Here is a 17,251-nt window from a genome sequence, read left to right on the forward strand (position 1 = left end):
TTAACTGTTGGTTTGTCATAGATGGCTTTCATCAAGTTGAGGTAAAGACTATCTATTCCAATTTTCTGTAGGGTTTTTATCATGAATGACTGTTGGACTTTGTCAAAAGCTTTTTCTGCATCTATTAAGATGATCATGTGGTTTTTGTGTTTGGCTCTGTTAATATGGTGTATTACATTTATTGATTGCATATGTTGAACCATTCTGGCATTCTTGGGATGAATCCCACTTGGTCGTGGTTTTATTTTTTAAATAGGTGTTGATCTTGTGGTTTATTGTCTTCTTCATGATTTGCTGCATTTTGTTTGCTGGCATCTTACTGAGTATTTTTGCATCTACATTCATTAGGAAGATTGACCTCTAGTTTTCTTTGTTAGTTGAATCTTTCTCTGGTTTTGCTATCGGATTAATTCTTGCCTGCAGGAATAAATTCGAGAGTATTGCTTCCCTTTCAATTTCATTAAAGAATTTGAGAGGTATTGGCATTAAATCTTCTTTAAATTTCATGTAGAATTCAGCAGTAAATCCATCAGGACCTGGACTTTTCTTTGTTGATAAGTTTTTAATTACATTTTTAATCTCATTAACTGATATTGCATTATTCAGAATTTTTATATCTCTGGTAACTCATACATATCTGTCCATTTCTTCTGTGTTTTCCATCCTATGAGAGAAAAGATTTTTTAAATAGGTATTGATCTTGTGAATTTCCACAGGATCTGTAGTCACCCTTTTCATTCCTTAGTGCATGAATTTGAGTCTTTTCTCTTTTTGATATGGTTTGCTAGTGTTTGTCAGTTTTATTTATTCTTTCAAAGAATGAACTCTCCAATTCATTAATTCTTAGTATTGTTTTCTTAGTCTCCATTGTGTAAATTTCTATTCTGATCTTTGTAATTTCCTCCCATTAGGCTTACCTTGTACTTCGTTTTCTAGAAGCTTAAGGTGCAACATTAGGTTGTTTATTTGTGCTTGTTCTGTTTTCCTGATGTCAGAATTCACCACTATAAATTTCTCTCTTAGGACGGCTTTCATTGCCTCCCATAATTTCTAGTATGTTGTATTTGCTTTCTCATTCAGTTGTAGATACTGTTTAATTTCTTCTTTAATTTCATCTGTGACTCACTGGTTGTTTATGAGGGTGTTATTTAATTCCATGTGTTTATGGGGTTTATATGGTTTCTTTTCATTGATTTCTAGTTTCATTACACTATGGTCAGATAACATGCATGGGGTAATTTCAATTTCTTTTCATTTACCTTCAATTTCTTTTCATTTACTTTCATTTCATTTCATGTTCTGTGGGCTAGTATGTGGTATGTTTTAGAGAACATCCCATGTGTAGCAAAGAAACATTTGTATTCTGATGATGTTGGGTTGAACAGTCTGAAACCATCTACTAAGTCCATTTTATCACACGTTTGGTTCAGTTCTGATATTTTGTTGCTGATTTTTTGTCTAATTGATCTATCTCTTTTTTACCATGATTTGGTCCCCCATTACAATTGTGATTTTGCTCAATTTTTCATGTCTATTAATAATTGTCTTATATAGTTGGGTGCTCCCATTTTTGGTGCATACATGTTTATGATTGTTATCTCTTCCTCTTGAAGTTTTCCCCTCAGAAGTATGTCTTGACATTCTTCATCCCTTCTGATAATTCTTGGTTTGAAGTTCACATTGTCTGAATACAGAATTGCTACCCCTGCTTTTTTCTGGGTTCCTGTCACATGGAGTATTGTTTTCCATCTTTTGCCTTTCATTCTGTGAGTTTCTTTGTGAGTTACATGTGTTTCTTGTAGATAACATATTGTTGGATCTTGTTATTTGATCCCTTCTGCCAGTCTGTTTCTTTTGATTGGTGAATTGAGACCATTTACATTGATGGTTGTAACTAATATGTATTGACTTATCTTTGTCGTGATATTTTCCTGCTGTTGGGTCCCTGCTTTTCCCCACTGTTTAATTGATTTCCTTGCCTGGTGGTTTCTTTCTTTTGTTGTTCTTGGAATTGTGGTCATTTTTATCTCTGTTTGCAATATCTTTCATTACTCTTTGTACGGTTGGTTTGGTGGTTATGAATTTTTTCACTTGTTCTTTGTCAAGGAAATGTCTTACTTCTCCATTAATTTTGAAAGATAGTTTTGCAGAGTACATCAGTCTGAGTTAGAAGTTCTTTTCTCTGAGGACTTGAAATACTTTACTCTAAGCTCTTCTTGAGTATTTGTGTTGAGAAGTCTGCCATGATTCTGCAGGATTTTCCTTTATAGGTGATCTGTTTCTTTTCTCTAACAAATTTCAATATTCTGTTCTTGTACTGAATTTCTGGAATCTTGATTATTATATGTCTTGGTGTAATTTTATTTTGGTTATGGCTGTTTGGAATTCTATATGCTTCATTTAGTTTTTGTCAAATTATCCTCACTTGGGAAGTTTTCTGCTATTATTTCTATGAAGAGTTTTTTTTATGGCATTTGTGCTTTCACCAGCTTTCTCACTGACCCCAGTCAATCTTATCTTACTCTTCTTTGTGTCATCTTGTAGCTTGATTTTTCATAGTCTGTTGCTATTTTTATCTTTCTTTTCATGATCACTAGTTACACTTCTGTCTTCAAAATTTGATATTCTGCCCTCTTCTTTATTGAGTCTGTTGCATATAATTTCAATGCAGGTTTTAATCTCTTGGGTTTCTGCTTGTATTGGTTTCATGGATTACATTTCTTTCCTATGTTGAGCATTTTTTGTTTCCATCATTTTTCTAAGTTCATCTGTTCTTTTATCTGTGTCTTCTCTAATATCTTTGATTTTAAGCATCATTTCTTTTTGTACCTGAACCTTTTCCACTTGTTTTTTCACTTCTGTTATTATTTCAGAAAGTTCCAGTGTTTGACTTCCAATTTCATCTATGTCATTGTGTTCCAGGCTTGTCCTAGGGGGAGTGGGGATCTGAAGTTGCATTTTGCTTCTATGTCTTGATCATTTTCTATTTTCTCTTTTTTATTTTGCTTTCTGTGTTGATGCTTACTGATTTCTTATGATAGCTTTATCACTAGTATTGAAGCTTCCCAAGGAGACATCTGTTCTTCAGGGATGTCCTCTAGATGTTGATGGTTCTTATAGCTATCCCTTGAATCTACCTTCCCAATTTGTAAAGGAAGCAAAGTTACTATTTGGCTCAGCCTCAATTCTTTGGTACTGGGTTGTGGTGGTGATTATGACTCCATACAGTCATAGGTTTATCATACAGGGGAGAAAACCCAATTATAACATGTGTGACATCCTAGCTGAAGTAGTAGTTAGTAGTAGCAATAGTTTCAAATATGGCTTGACTATTGACAAACTAGGGTAACCATTAACCTGCTACCTCCAACCACAGAAGCAAACTCTAACATTATATAACAAAGTCAAACATATATCATGTACTTGTATGCAGTGATTTTCCCATTAGGGGAGTGATTTTTTTTCCCCTTTTGTGGGGAGGGGAGTTTAAATTGGGTAGGGTACAGGATAAAGTGATGAATGATGTCAAATTTAGTGAGTCAAGGCTGTAGATCAAAGGATGATTGCCTGAGTTTTGGAAAACTGGAGGACACAAGGGGGAAAGAATGAAATAAAATGTGAAGGCATAATCAGAAAGGGAAAGGACAATGTTTAGTCACTTGAAAGTTTAAATTCAAAACATAGTTGAGGAAAGAGAAAGAAGATCTATAGAATTAAATGAAAAAGATAAGAAACATAAACAGTGAAACAAGAAGGAAGAAAGAGGAGAATGCCAAAAAAAGGAAGAAAAGAAGAAAAAATGTAGACCTGAGAAAGAAAGGAAAGAAAAGGAAAAAAAAATCCAAAAACAAAAATAACCACAATGTACATGACAAAACAAGATGGGTTCCAGTCAGGCAGGAAAGGGCTAGCCAATCAGACGAACAAGGGAGAATAAAAGTAGTAAAGTACCTCTGGTGTTCATAGTTCTTTGATAGTGTCATGTCAGATCCCGGAAATGTACTATGTACTCCAGAGAAATTTGCCATGGGAATTGCGCTGGGTGTGGAGCTGATCTTGGCCTCTGCGTGTGGGGGCTGAACAGGTCTTCTGTTGGTAGAGTTCTCCAGAGCCCAACTGCTGGCTCCTCACTGCTGCTTCATATATTTCTACATTGCTGATCTTTATTACTCCACATGCCCCAACTGGCTGTCCTGGGTCTGGTGGGTTCGGGTCGGTCCGTTTGCCAAAGGCATGTATACCCCGACTCTCCCGGGCTGGCCTGGGTCTCGTGGGTTCTGGTCAGTTTTGGTAGAAGATTTCTCAGTACACTTCCCAGTACCTCCTGTGTCCAGTGACGTTAGGGGTAGGCTGCCACTGTGCAGCTCAGCACTGGGCTAGATACAGATGCCAGCATCTTCCTGTTAAGCCTTATTTCATTAATCTTAATGCCGCACATGCACCCCCGCTAGTGCGCAGCCATAACAGAACAACTTGCAAAGTCAAAGGCATTTGGAGGAGAAAGGTGGAGTGTTGTTCTAAACTGCTTTGTACCTCAAAGTAAGCATAGCCAGTGCTTTTGGGGAAATACAAGGGAAGGCGATCTTGTCACCTTCTCCGAGATAGAAAACTAAGTGGGTATGTTGCCTCTGGCTTCAGTATCTCGGAAAAAAAAAAAATCTGTCTTTTCATTTTGTTACCATTCTCTAATACAGTAACTTGACGTTTCCACTTTGCAAAATATGAGACTCTGGAGTTATATGCACTTACAAACATACTTTTGGATAAATGATTCACAGTCTTCTATTATGTTTTATTTCTGTCTCATTGATTATCAAGCTTTAGTATAATTTTTTAAATGAGAATTTAAACTTAAGACCTTAATTCTAGGCAGTAGAGCTAAGAGATTTCAAATTTGTTATTCTTTCTATTGATAGTTCTACCCTTTAATATTTTTATAGATAATCAGCTACTATTATAAACTATTCTCCAATTCATTGTTTCTCTAATTTGTTATAGAAAGTATAACTTGAGTACAATAATGCATTATATATTTATCACAGAAATCATAAAGATAGCCTTATATTTGAACCTAAATGTCAATACGAATTTGTGAGGTCTTATTTTTATATGAATGCCTCCATTTTGTAATACATGTGGTATGTGTTTATATGTTTATTAGAGATACATTTAACTATATTTATATATTCACAGAGATTTATATAGAGGCATTAAAAAAACAAGCATAGTCAGTCATGGGTGTTCATTATATATAAAGGTTATTGGGGATGCAAAGATTTAAAAGATAGAAGAACCTAGTAATTGCCTTTAAGATCAGAGCACAAAGCATTAGTTTGGATTTTACAAGGCCAGCCAGCAACAAAAGAGCAGTAATTTATGAGCTCAGCGTAAAAGAATAGCATAATTGCATTAAAAATTAATGCTAATGAACACTAAAATGGGGAAGGTGGTTATGATGAAAGTTTGTATTCATCTTTCCTGGTTTGAATGATGGCTAGTGGCTTGATTAATGGCTTAATTTCTATCAATTAGCGGGGAAAAATCTCCTGCGAGACAAGGGTAAATTGAGCATTGAATTACATATCTTGCTTTTGTGTGCTAAGAAAAAAGAGCTGCGTATCTGTGATATTAGCCGCAGTGACAAATGTGGTGTGCCCCGCGATGTCTGCATTAGCTCTCCTGACAGGCGAGCTGTGTGTGGTTATGGGGTGTTCGGAGACGGCTGGCAGACAGCATTCAGTGCGAGTTCCTTAGAATACACAACTCTTCCATCTATAGAATTTTAATTAGAGTCAGTAAGAATTGAAAATTAAAATGGACAGTGAACAGCAGCTGTAGATTCTATATTCTGACCTGTTATACCTCGCATTGTATTCCTTCTCTCTACCCTGTTAAAATAAGAAAACTTCACATAGCTTTAGTGTTATTGGAATTGTTTCTTAGCACTCTTTTTAACTACACAGGTTTATTGCATTTAGAACAATGTAAAGCTCTAATATGTTTGGGCTGCATAGTGCTTGCTGGTTTAGACAGATTCACAGAAGTCGTTTTATTTTTGTAACAACAGTTGCTGTACAGTAAATGAACAACTCTAAAGTGATGATTTCCTACTTTGGTTGTTTATAGGCTTAAGGGAGAAATACTACATTTTCTGGAAACTTTTTATTCACTTATGAAGCATTTCAGAATATGACATACATAATTCTTTAAATATTTTCTCCAGATTTGAAGGATTCTGAAGACATATCCATAATCTAACTCAAGATAATGCCAGAAGGTCAAGATAATATATATGACATCTCTACATGTAAAGCTGTATTGTATTTTACTGAGTGAATAAATGCAGAAGAACAATACAAAAAACATTATTTCTAATAAATAAATAAGGTGGGGGAATAATTTGTTGGGTGGCAGGAGTGAGCAAAAATTCTTTTCACTGGGAAATAATGGTTAAATCGCAGTTCGGAGATTTAATCCCAGTTCTGCCACCAACTAACCATGTGACTTTGGCAAATTCCTCATCAACCTCAGTTTCTCGTCCTTACACTGAGAATGACAGGTTTGTCTCATGCAGTTTTGATCATCAAATGAGGCAATTTGTGTGAAGTAGTTAGCACAGAGTGCCTTAAATATTAAGTTTTCATTGCTGCTGCTTTTACTGCTTCTGCTGCTAGAACAACTCATCTGACTTTTTAAACAACTATTTAAATAGAAAATTAGTTTCCCTGGCTTTCCCTACTAGTAAAATGTTACAAATATTGACCAAAACCAAAATTTCTGTGGACTTACCCACACTAAACTAAAACATCTTTGCTTTTAAAATATGGTGTATCCCTACTTTGTAGTTTATAAGACAGCCATGAGCAAGCAGCAGAAGGTCCTCCTACCAAATCCCTGCAACCTGGATCAGCAAAATTTCTGCTTCCCCTCTCAGCCCAAAGCATCCGGGAGTCAGGATGGGACAGGACTGGGACGGGCCGGTTGGGCCTTCTCAGAGATGTGCATAGGCCTGTCATCCACTGCTCCCATCCCCTCTTCTGCTCTGATCGTTCGTGCCAGCCCGCATGAATGAATGTATACTACAGGATATGTGAGTCAAAGCCAATTACTACCTGGCTGAGCCCAACGAGTTTGCCAGCTTTAAAGTATACTGTTAGAAATGTATATATTCTAACTTCTAGCCAACTTTCATGTCATTAATACTATTAGTAAAGAAGCACGTTAGCACTTTTACTTAATAGCTGTCATTTATTAAGTGCGGTAATGACTCCCTAGCTCTGCACTGAGCACAGGTATTATCTCCCAGCTCTCCATGCTGGTTGCCTCACAACACCCTTGTCTCTGCAGCAGTGTCGCCGTTTCAGGAGCTTTTCCCTGATTACCCCAACGGAACCGCTGTCCTCCCTCTGCCCTTCTCCTCTGCTCCGTTTTCCTTGGTATTATGTTGTTTGTTTATTTGTTCATTGTTTGTCTCCCTCACTAAAACATAAGCTCCATGAAGAAAGAAACTCTTACTTAATTTCTAAATCCCTGGTGTGTATATTGAATGTGGTCAGATATTTGAAAGGAGAAAAGGAGTGCGAGGAGGGACTCAGCCGGCCTGCGATGCGTGGGCCCTTATTGTCCCCATGCCGCAGACAGGAGAGCTGAGCTTGAGCCGTTTGCTCAAGTCCACAACAGCTACTGATAGCAAAGAGAGGACTTAACCCAGACATAGTGAACCCAGAGCCCTTAAAACTAATGATTTGAAGACATTTAATTTTTTAAGGTGCAAAAACTTATAATTTCTAATCTTTTGAATTCCCCTGGGGTGTTTTATTTTTTAATGGCTCCTTTGTGTCCTTTAATTTTCAGTTACTTGATAAATGTGCATTGGCTGCTTACTAATAATAGAGCATCCTCCACTCAGCTCTGGAGGTAACGAAGAGGCTTGTCCCTTCTAGCTGGGGAAATGATGCTTTCATTTACAGAAAGGTTCATAGCGGTGTAAGATAGCACATGCTAAGAGCCATGTGAATTGTGAAAGAGCCCTTTTTCCAGGGGGTGGCAAGGAAGAGCATCACCAAAGCATAGACATTAGGTGCAGCCTTAAATGACAGGGAAAAATGAAAAAGATGAGATGTGAGAAAACCAAATGAGGCATTTCAGGTGCATTTTTGTCCTGAATAAAGCCTAGTCTGATGTCCAAATCACTTGCATTTATGTAAATGCTTAACGGAAATTATTTCTCACTGGAACAATAACATTAAAGTTTTTTCTGTTTCTTAACCTGGTGTGAACAGTTCATTGCAAGGTGAGTTTGTGTTGGACCCTGTGGGGTGGGGTGCGGTGGAGGGCACAGTGACTTTCATGGTTTGATACTGTAGCGTAAACTTCCAAAAGACTTAACAGACAAGCAGGACTCCACCTAAGAAAGTTTCTAATCTTTTAAGTTTTGTGTGTGTCAGTTCTTGAAATTCATTCCCAGAGGTATTATTGATCTTATGAACAAGTTTAAAGTGTTGGGATTGGATGGATTTCTAATTGTATGCTTTGTGTAATTTTTTAAGAAATATTAAAAATGTTCTGTTTAAAAAGGTAAAAAAAGCAGTGGCTATGTTTTGTTAAAATTTGTGTTAATGGGAAATTGTTTTAGTTAACTTTAGAGTTCCACGTAAGCTCGATGCAACATTTTACGTGCTTACAAAGTGTATTGACTAGCCAGCTTTACCTACAGCTTGCTGTGGTTTGCTTTTTTCATGCTTGTAAGGCACTTGAAAATGTTTTACATTACAAAGGTTGGGTTTTTTAAAAATATCTATCTTGTACCATAAAGGGAATTTCATAGATATTTTCCATTCTTGACTAAGATTTGAGTTAATTTAATCTGATAATAAGATAGTCTTTTGTATTATTCATGTGTTTGTAGCAATACTATTAGTATATAAATTTTTTTTCCTGGAAGCATAAGTAACTGAATAGCTGGGCCAACTGACCCAAATTCTTTGTAACATAAGATGCATTTAACTTTGGGGAAATTCATAAAATATTAATATTCAAAAGGAATCAGTTGAAGATGAGTTCTTTGTATGTGTTTAAGGTATCTTTCATGAAAATCAAGTTGCTTATTCTGTGATTACATCCAGAGCAATAGTGCCATCTGCTGTTACCAGCGTAGCATTGCTATTAGAGGATCTTGGCGTATGTTTGCAATCTACAAATAAGTATAGAATAAAATTTTAGTCTTTTAAATGAAAAGTTTACATTGGATCTTGTCATTTTTATTTAGTAATTTTAAATTTGTATACCAATTGATGATGTACTCAGAGAAAACTCTGTAGATGTTATAACATGAAATTAATTGCCAATTAGAACTTTAGTAGGAGAACCTAATTTATAATGATATAAGCTCAACAGTAACTAAGAAAACATTTTATTTTTTATTTTTATCATAAAAAAGAACAAAATATTTTCAATGCAATGAATTAGTATTGATTTTTGTGTTCTCTAGTGACAGGTTTTCTGATTCCATTTTTTATTTGACTGTGAAATATATATCTATTCTACTGACATCAGAGAAACATAGGGAAGTCATTTTATTTACCAGTAGTATGTTTATAGAAATCATTAAATGCTGGTGGATATCTTCACTTAATATTTACCATATTAATGTTTTAAAGCATCATGTAATTTTGATTCTCCCAGTAATGATGAACTTGTCTTTATTTTTATCCCATGGCTGATGATTACAAGGTATTTTGTAGGCTAGGTATTTATGTAGAACTAGCTATAAGTCACATTTTTCCCAATCTTAAAATCGGTACAGGATTTTTAAATAAATTGGCATGTATAACGTAAGAAACTGAATTTAAAGCAATGTAATATACATTATTGATGTGTTTTCTTCTGCTTCTAAAATGACAGGATTATACTGGAGACATACATTTGTGGACATTGGTATTAGAATTCTGGGTACAAAGCAATTTAATATATATTTTATGTCTACTGTTTTCAGAGAACACAGAGCTGAGCTATTATAAGGATGAAAATATCAGGAATCTTTCACATTTTAATTTAGCTATCACTCCTTTACAACAAGTAAACTGGTTCCCACATTGAAAGATAAAAGCTATGTTGGTTTATTTTCATATTGTGAGTCAGGCACACTGGCTTGCTTCTGTGTGCCCTGTACTTTGTTAGTCCTGAGGTGATTTTTAAAGAAGCACAAGGATAATGTTCTGCTTTCTCTAATCTTTTCCCTTCTTTCCTTTATAATTTCTGCAGTGCTGTTTTAATAAGCGTACTGGCCCTTTGGCCAGCTTCTATGATAACACTTTTATTTGTATTAGAAGCTGGTTGTGTTTCCAAATTTAAAGCTACAAACACTGAAAGCTTTAGACATCAGTACTGTTTGTAAGTTCACCTCTGACATTTAATACTAATGATGTGCTTTGCAAATCCAAATGAGAGAATATGTTATGGAAAAAGCCCAAGAGGTCCAGTAGTTGATACGTATGAGACATCATCCTGAAGTTAGAAATAATGTCTTTTGGTTAGGAATTAGTGATGGTGAGAGAATCCTAGTGAAACTAATTAGGACCTATGTAAACAAATGTTTTCATGTGGACATTAAAGCTGAATCACATGGGCTGGTACCCATTATGACTTTTCTCTGCTATATTAACAGTACTATAATGTCATTAATTTTAAAATTACGCACTTGTTAGGAATGTTTTAATATTGATTAATTAGCTGTAGAAAAAATTTCTCATGTCACATGCTCAGTTAGTACACTGTGTAATTAAAACCTAGATGAGCTTTTATTTGAAAGCACATGGAACTGTTTGCTCTTCTATGGCATTCGGACAGTACTCATGTAGGAAAATGTATTTTTCCAAAGATGGGGATATTATCTGTGGCAGCTGCTACTTCCAAGCATTCCATCACTGTTTCTCACATGAGAAAAGATTAGTTACAGCTGTTAGGGGCACATCTTCAGAAGAGCTATATTTCCCATAAATAAACTGAAGCTTGCATAAGACTATATAGTTATAACTTGTAGTTGGCCAAAAGTTGAGACAAGTATTTTAAAGAAAATGTTAATTTTTTTATTTAATTCTTGAAATGAAATTTATTTTCATACTCGTTATAATTATATTTATAGCAGCATGTAAGTTTTTCATTTTAGAACTGCGGGATGTAAAAATTACTTTGAGGCAAGTAATTCCACCTTCTTGTCAAACCAGTGACTGTAGTTGTTTCTTTAAAAAGTAGAGTTGTTCCTAGATTAGCTGAGATCATAATTAGCAGTCAGAGCCCATGAAATCCAAATCCAGAGTTGTAGGTGTCTTAACAGTATAGAATGGCTCCTACTTCAGCAATGTATTTGTATTAGCTTTCAGCAGGGTGTGAGCCACGGTACAGATTTTCTGCTCAGTTAGGACATATGTGAAAAAGGAAATGCAAAATAATGAAATGACACATGCATATGATTGTTTGTTAAAGCAAAAGGAAAACAAAAGAAACAGCTCAACCATCAGCATGCACTGGTAGAAAAAAAGTTAAAACTATAAAAGATTATTGTGCAGGGATGAAATAAAAGCAGGAAGTCTCTAAGCTGCTATGGAGTTTAGTGAAGCATTGAGTGAAAAAGTGCAACACACACGTGAGTGAGTGGTATACTACTTTTGTGTAATGAGAAGAGAATATATACTTATATTTTCAGAAGCAAACATTGGAAAGATAAACCCAAACATAACAGGAATGATTACTCATGAACTAGAGAGAGAAGTAGAGGCATGGGATAGAAAGGGAAACCTAGATCCCTCTGAATGATGATGTTTTAAATTTTGACCTTAAAGAAATCACAAAGCAAGATCTGATACTGAAAACTAACTAAAACAAATGAATCTAAGTATACCAAGTAGAGAGTGTAATCACATGAAGAATGATTTCAAGTCACTTAAGAGCATAGTGTTTTGACAGTTTATTAGCAGAGCAAATTCTCAGGTCAAAAAGACTGCAAAGAAATCTTAAACTACATTGATATACCTTGTTAATTATAATGGTTATCTTGTTATTTTGAAACTAGTACATATTTGGAAAGCCAAATGAATACTTTCAATTATTAATGCCTAAGATTTACAGGAGAATACCTAAATATAAAAGTAAAAGACTTCTACTGAAAATTCTGTAATCTTTAATTTGGTTGACAGTGTCAGCATGAATTCACATTGACTTTTCTTTTTACAAATATGTATTTCCAACCTCACTCAAAAGACTGAGAAGCAGTGACAATGTAGTGACAGTGAACACCACTGGTGCTTGGATTATTGTATCTAAATATCATTCCCACTAAAGGAGTCCAGACTTTGGGGAGAAATGATAAATTTTCATGTCTAGGACAGGAACTGTACAATGATTATGGCACATCTTGTCATCCTTAACTGTAAGGAATTGTTAAGCCTATTTGAAGAGGCTCCTACTGCCCACACTTGTAGCAATTTCAGCATCAAAGAAGGAAGATAATTACCATAAACTGACGTATAGTAAATCTGTATATAAGTATTCTGATTTCATGATGTCATTTTTGGTAACCTTTGAACCAAAATGGATGCAGAGAAAAAAAATTAAACATTTTTGTGACTTTCCTGTATAGGCTATATTTCATAGTCACTAAATAATCAATGAGTTTTGAGTTCTTCATTATAAAAAATTAGAGTTAATAAATGAGGGAAGAAGTAATGGGATTAGAAAATTACCGTTCAGCAGCCTCTAATGAAACAATTGATGTAAGAAGCAGTAATGTACCAGATTATCGTGTGAAAGAACGAAGACAGACTTTATAATGGGAGGGTCAAGCTGACAACACCTTGAACCCACTGATCAATCTGAACATCACCAAGTGGGGGCACGCACCTACTGATGTGATGCAAGAGGAATTACATAGCAGTACCTGTGATATATTTCTGATGAAAAGAAATTGAACCTAAATGTATCAGACCTTAAGATCTAATTTCTTGTCTACACAAAATACGGATAATTGAAGAACATGTTAAATGACACTATGAAGATGAAATCATTCATCCAGAAAGTAGAAAATTTTATGGAATCAAATATCCAGTTTCTTCAAAAGAAATGGCAAAGAAAGGGAAGGATAATGGACTATAAATGAAAAGAGATTTAAGATACCCATCAACCAAGTAGAATGTGTGATCCTTGTTTATATATGTTTCAAAAAAGGGAATTGTAAAAGTCCTTTTTAAGAAAATTAATGAAACTTAACCATGGACTATGTAAATGATATTAAGAAATTATTAGTAATATTTGTAGGTATGAAATTATACATGTTGTTGCTGTTAAGTCCTTGTTTGCCAGAGATGCTACGAAAATATTCAGAAATGATGTCATATGCTGTCTGAGGTACACTGTTAAGTGTTCTAGCCTCCCACCAGAAAGCACATTGAGGGGGAATGGGTAGAGTATATGAGAGTAACAGAAAGTTAATGATTTTGGAGATTGAGTAATGGGATTCAGAAACTGAATTAAGATTCATTGTGCTTTTATCCCTTTTAGATATATTTCCATGATAAAATGTTAAAATTTTTTAAAGCCCTCCTTCCATATTAACCTAGATTGGCTGAGATCATAATTAGCAGTGACTTCTCAGCAATATTTTAGGTTTTAGGTGAGAGACTTGGTTCCTGTGAATGTTGCATTTGTGAATCTTAAAGGGAAAAAGTTTCTTCTTATTGCTGAATGTAGTATCTTTTCATCCCTTTACATTTTTATAAGTAGTAAAGATTCTTCCTAGAAAAGAGAACACTGCTTAGGTTTTGTGTTGTTAACAAGCTTACACCAAAATACACTGATACGACGCCCTCTTTTTTTAGACCAAGCCACCCTGGTAGAACAAGTAAAAAGAGTTAAAGAAATTGAAGCTATTGAAAGTGATTCTTTTGTTCAGCAGACATTCAGATCAAGTAAGGAAGTCAAAAAGGTAAGTTATCATACAGGCCTTATGAATAAGCCTTTGGATTCCAACTGAAGATATGCTTTATTAGTGGATTTTAGTTAGATATAAGCGCTTCTTCTAATAGATGAAGTAGGTCGAGAGAGTTTTATTGAGAATCAATCAATGAGAATCAGTTAAACTTGTATAAAAATATAGTGTAAAAATGAATCTGATGCCATTTTTGTTATAATTTACCAACACTAAGATGTCAACATGATGGTTCTGTTATAATAATATGCATTTCCTAAACATATACAGTTATCTTTTAAATATTGATATCTGCTTTTTGAATTGACAGATGAAAGTTAAAAAAGAATTCTAAATGATAAAACTATTACCCAAAGAGAAACTTATATTTCCATCCTTTGCTCAAGTGTTTATCTTAGTCGACTATAATAAAAGGATCTGTGACATTTTATTTCTGTTGAATTTTTTATCTATCCTTTCATTCATTAGTACAATTGCTGTTATGATGTATATATGTTCCTTTACTAGGAAAAGGCAGTCTAGGAAATGTACTCTTTATGAACATTCATAATTATAATTACCACTTATTCTAAAATATTCTACATCTATAAATATATTAATGGCTAAAAATATCCTGAGGACAAATGTGATAATTCACTTATTTTTACTCTGATATTACATTTAAGTAGTTGTAAATTTTGAGATACTGCATATATGTTTACAAATATCCATTATTCTTAAATTTTTCAAGATGGACTTGTTATAGGTCACATTGTTTAACATGTTTCTAGATTCAGCCTCCAAAAATATTGCACCAACTCAAATTCCACTCAACAGGGCAAGGAGATGACTATCTCTTACATTGTGGTTAACTCAGGGTCCTGTCAGGCTGTTCTGTTTATCGACCTAACAAGTGAAAATTGACGTGTTGTTTTTATTAGCACTCCTTTATTACTAGTGATACGAAAGACCTTTCATTTCCATTTTTTTTTAAATAATTCATTCAGGAGATACGACTTGAGTACGTGATACATACCAAGCACAGAACTAGATAGCCTTGGATAATCTATAGTCCCTGGTTTGTCATCATGTGGATTGCCTTTAAACTTTTGGTAGTTTTCCATCATAGTTCCTAAATCATGGAGCCATAATGGACATTTGTAAATCTTACTGTTGCATATTGTAAGCACATTCATCTGTCCTAATAGAAGTGCTGTCATTTATTTTAAAATTGACTTTCCTGGTATTTGTTTCCTAAAGTTCACTGAGACCTCTCAGTTGTCACTGGACTCTCATAATCAGCGTTTTCTTTCTGTGAAAATCCTTATTCTTTTATACGTAATATGGCGGCTTTTCTTCAAAAACCACCTTTCCCCATTTGGTACTATTAATGTTCTCTTTGAACTTATTTTCAATAAGTTCTCTTCCCAAGAAGGCATGCATTGAAAGGTAAGAAATAGTTTCATAGAAGAATGTGCTGAAAAGCCTCAGACTAGCGTTTGCCTTGGTGAATGGACAGTAGTCTAAAGTCTCAGTCATCCAGCCCTGAGCTACCTTATTAGTAACTGCATTTTGAAATGATCCGATGAGCAGTGATAGGTAAACAATGGGTAAATCCACACTCGACTGAAACATAAGAGGGACAATTATTAGTTTAGAAAATGGCATCCCCTTCCAGTTTCTGAACGGTCTGTGTCTGCAGTATAAAGGCAAGGATTCAAGATGCCCAAGAAGCTGAATTATTTATCAGGAGATGACCTAGCAAAAAGAAGTAAATTATCTTGAGTATTTTATTCACATCACAGGGAGATATGACGGCTGTCCTTAATGCATAGCAGAGAGGAATTCTCTGAGGGCTACGTTACCACGGCCCAAGTTTCAGCATCTTTCCCTTCTGGATAGTGCTGCAACTGCGGGATAAAGTCTTTACCTCTAAGAACGCGTGTTCTACAGCAGCCACCCCTTCCGCGGGTAGTCTTTCTTCGGCTGTGTTAATTCCACTAATTAAGCTGCGGAGCTATCCAAGAAAAAAATGGCTATTACCAGTGACACGTAGACACTGTGTCTCCTCAAACACGTATTGATTTAACTAGATGAACTCTGAAATCATTTTTCTCTTGCCTGAGTGGATAGAGAATCTGATAGCTCCTGCTACTTCATTAACTTTAGGAGCCAAGATGAAGTTTGTTTGCAAGCAGCTGTCCTAGATGTGCTTCGTATCAATTATTCAGGCCTAATATTATTCTATCTGAGAAATAATCAGCCTGTGTTCAAACGGAGAGCAAATAATCCCATGCAGTGCGGGCTTTTGTTCATGGTAAGACTAAATTTTCCAAACTGCACCGCCAGATGGCAATGTCACCGAACGCCAGAACTCGTGGCAGTACCCAGGTTGAGGTTTGTTCTATCGTTATGGCAAAATTTTCTCTTGTGCTTTTCCTCACTTACAGAAGAAGCAATAAGTGATTATCTCCTTAATTTTGAAATCACTTACTAAATAATAATTTCCATTCTGTCATCCTAACCTTTGAGAGGGTTACCTTTAAAGTTTATGTGTACTTCTCAAAAATACATTAATCTATCATATAGGTAAAAACCGAATGAGATTAATTGGTTTATATAATAGAATTTTATTTCTTACCTGAAGACGTGGGATCTACATCTTTGACAGCTAACAACAGCACTCTGCATTTTTTCAAGGCAGTTGAACACAAACCGCCAGTCTCCCAGCTAAGCCCCATGTAGAGTGGCTGAGATGTGCTCAGTTACATGCTTCTAGAGCTACTGCAGGACAACACAGACTACCAAAAATCAGTCTCCTAGGCCTCGGTAGATTGGCACACTTGCTACTTTTCCCCACATAGAGTACTGGGTTTTACTATTAAACATACTCAGTTTTTTAGAGGGTCAGTGTATTACTTGGGGTCATGTACATTGTAGGCCCAGTGTACTAGAGACCCACAAACGTTTGGAAACTTAGAGGGGCGATTATTGGCTCTGAAATACGAAAATAAATCTGTGAGATCAAGTTCAATATTTCTTTAAATGTCTATAAAAACTAATATCATGCTTAAAATTAACATTGTATTAGACTGAGTATTTGTAACACCTCCACCTCTGAAAACAATTTGTAGAGTAGATTTTGCTTCCTTTGCAAGCATTCCTGAACAAACTTGATGACTGCTCAGAGGCCTACCATTCGGGGTCCTTTAGTCCACAAGAGTATGAATCTCTTCTCAGACCAGCTTCCATTAACATAAAAATTTTATTTTATTTTTTTGTTTTGTTTTG

The 17,251-nt window shown here is 35.2% G+C and overlaps 1 protein-coding gene across 1 annotated transcript in view; it reads left to right on the plus strand.

The window, feature by feature from the left end:
• The window catches only part of LOC106149515, a 37,540-nt gene that overhangs the window by 16,340 nt on the left and 3,949 nt on the right, over window positions 1-17,251 (plus strand). Inside the window, exons 3-5 of the mRNA XM_013518588.1 lie at window positions 5,533-5,739; window positions 6,846-7,048; window positions 13,793-13,978. Coding sequence (XP_013374042.1) covers window positions 5,533-5,739; window positions 6,846-7,048; window positions 13,793-13,978 — 596 coding nt within the window. The remainder of the gene's footprint in view (window positions 1-5,532; window positions 5,740-6,845; window positions 7,049-13,792; window positions 13,979-17,251) is intronic.

The sequence above is a fragment of the Chinchilla lanigera genome, unplaced genomic scaffold, assembly GCF_000276665.1.
Source record: "Chinchilla lanigera isolate Chin_1 unplaced genomic scaffold, ChiLan1.0 scaffold00047, whole genome shotgun sequence".
Lineage (NCBI taxonomy): Eukaryota > Metazoa > Chordata > Mammalia > Rodentia > Chinchillidae > Chinchilla > Chinchilla lanigera.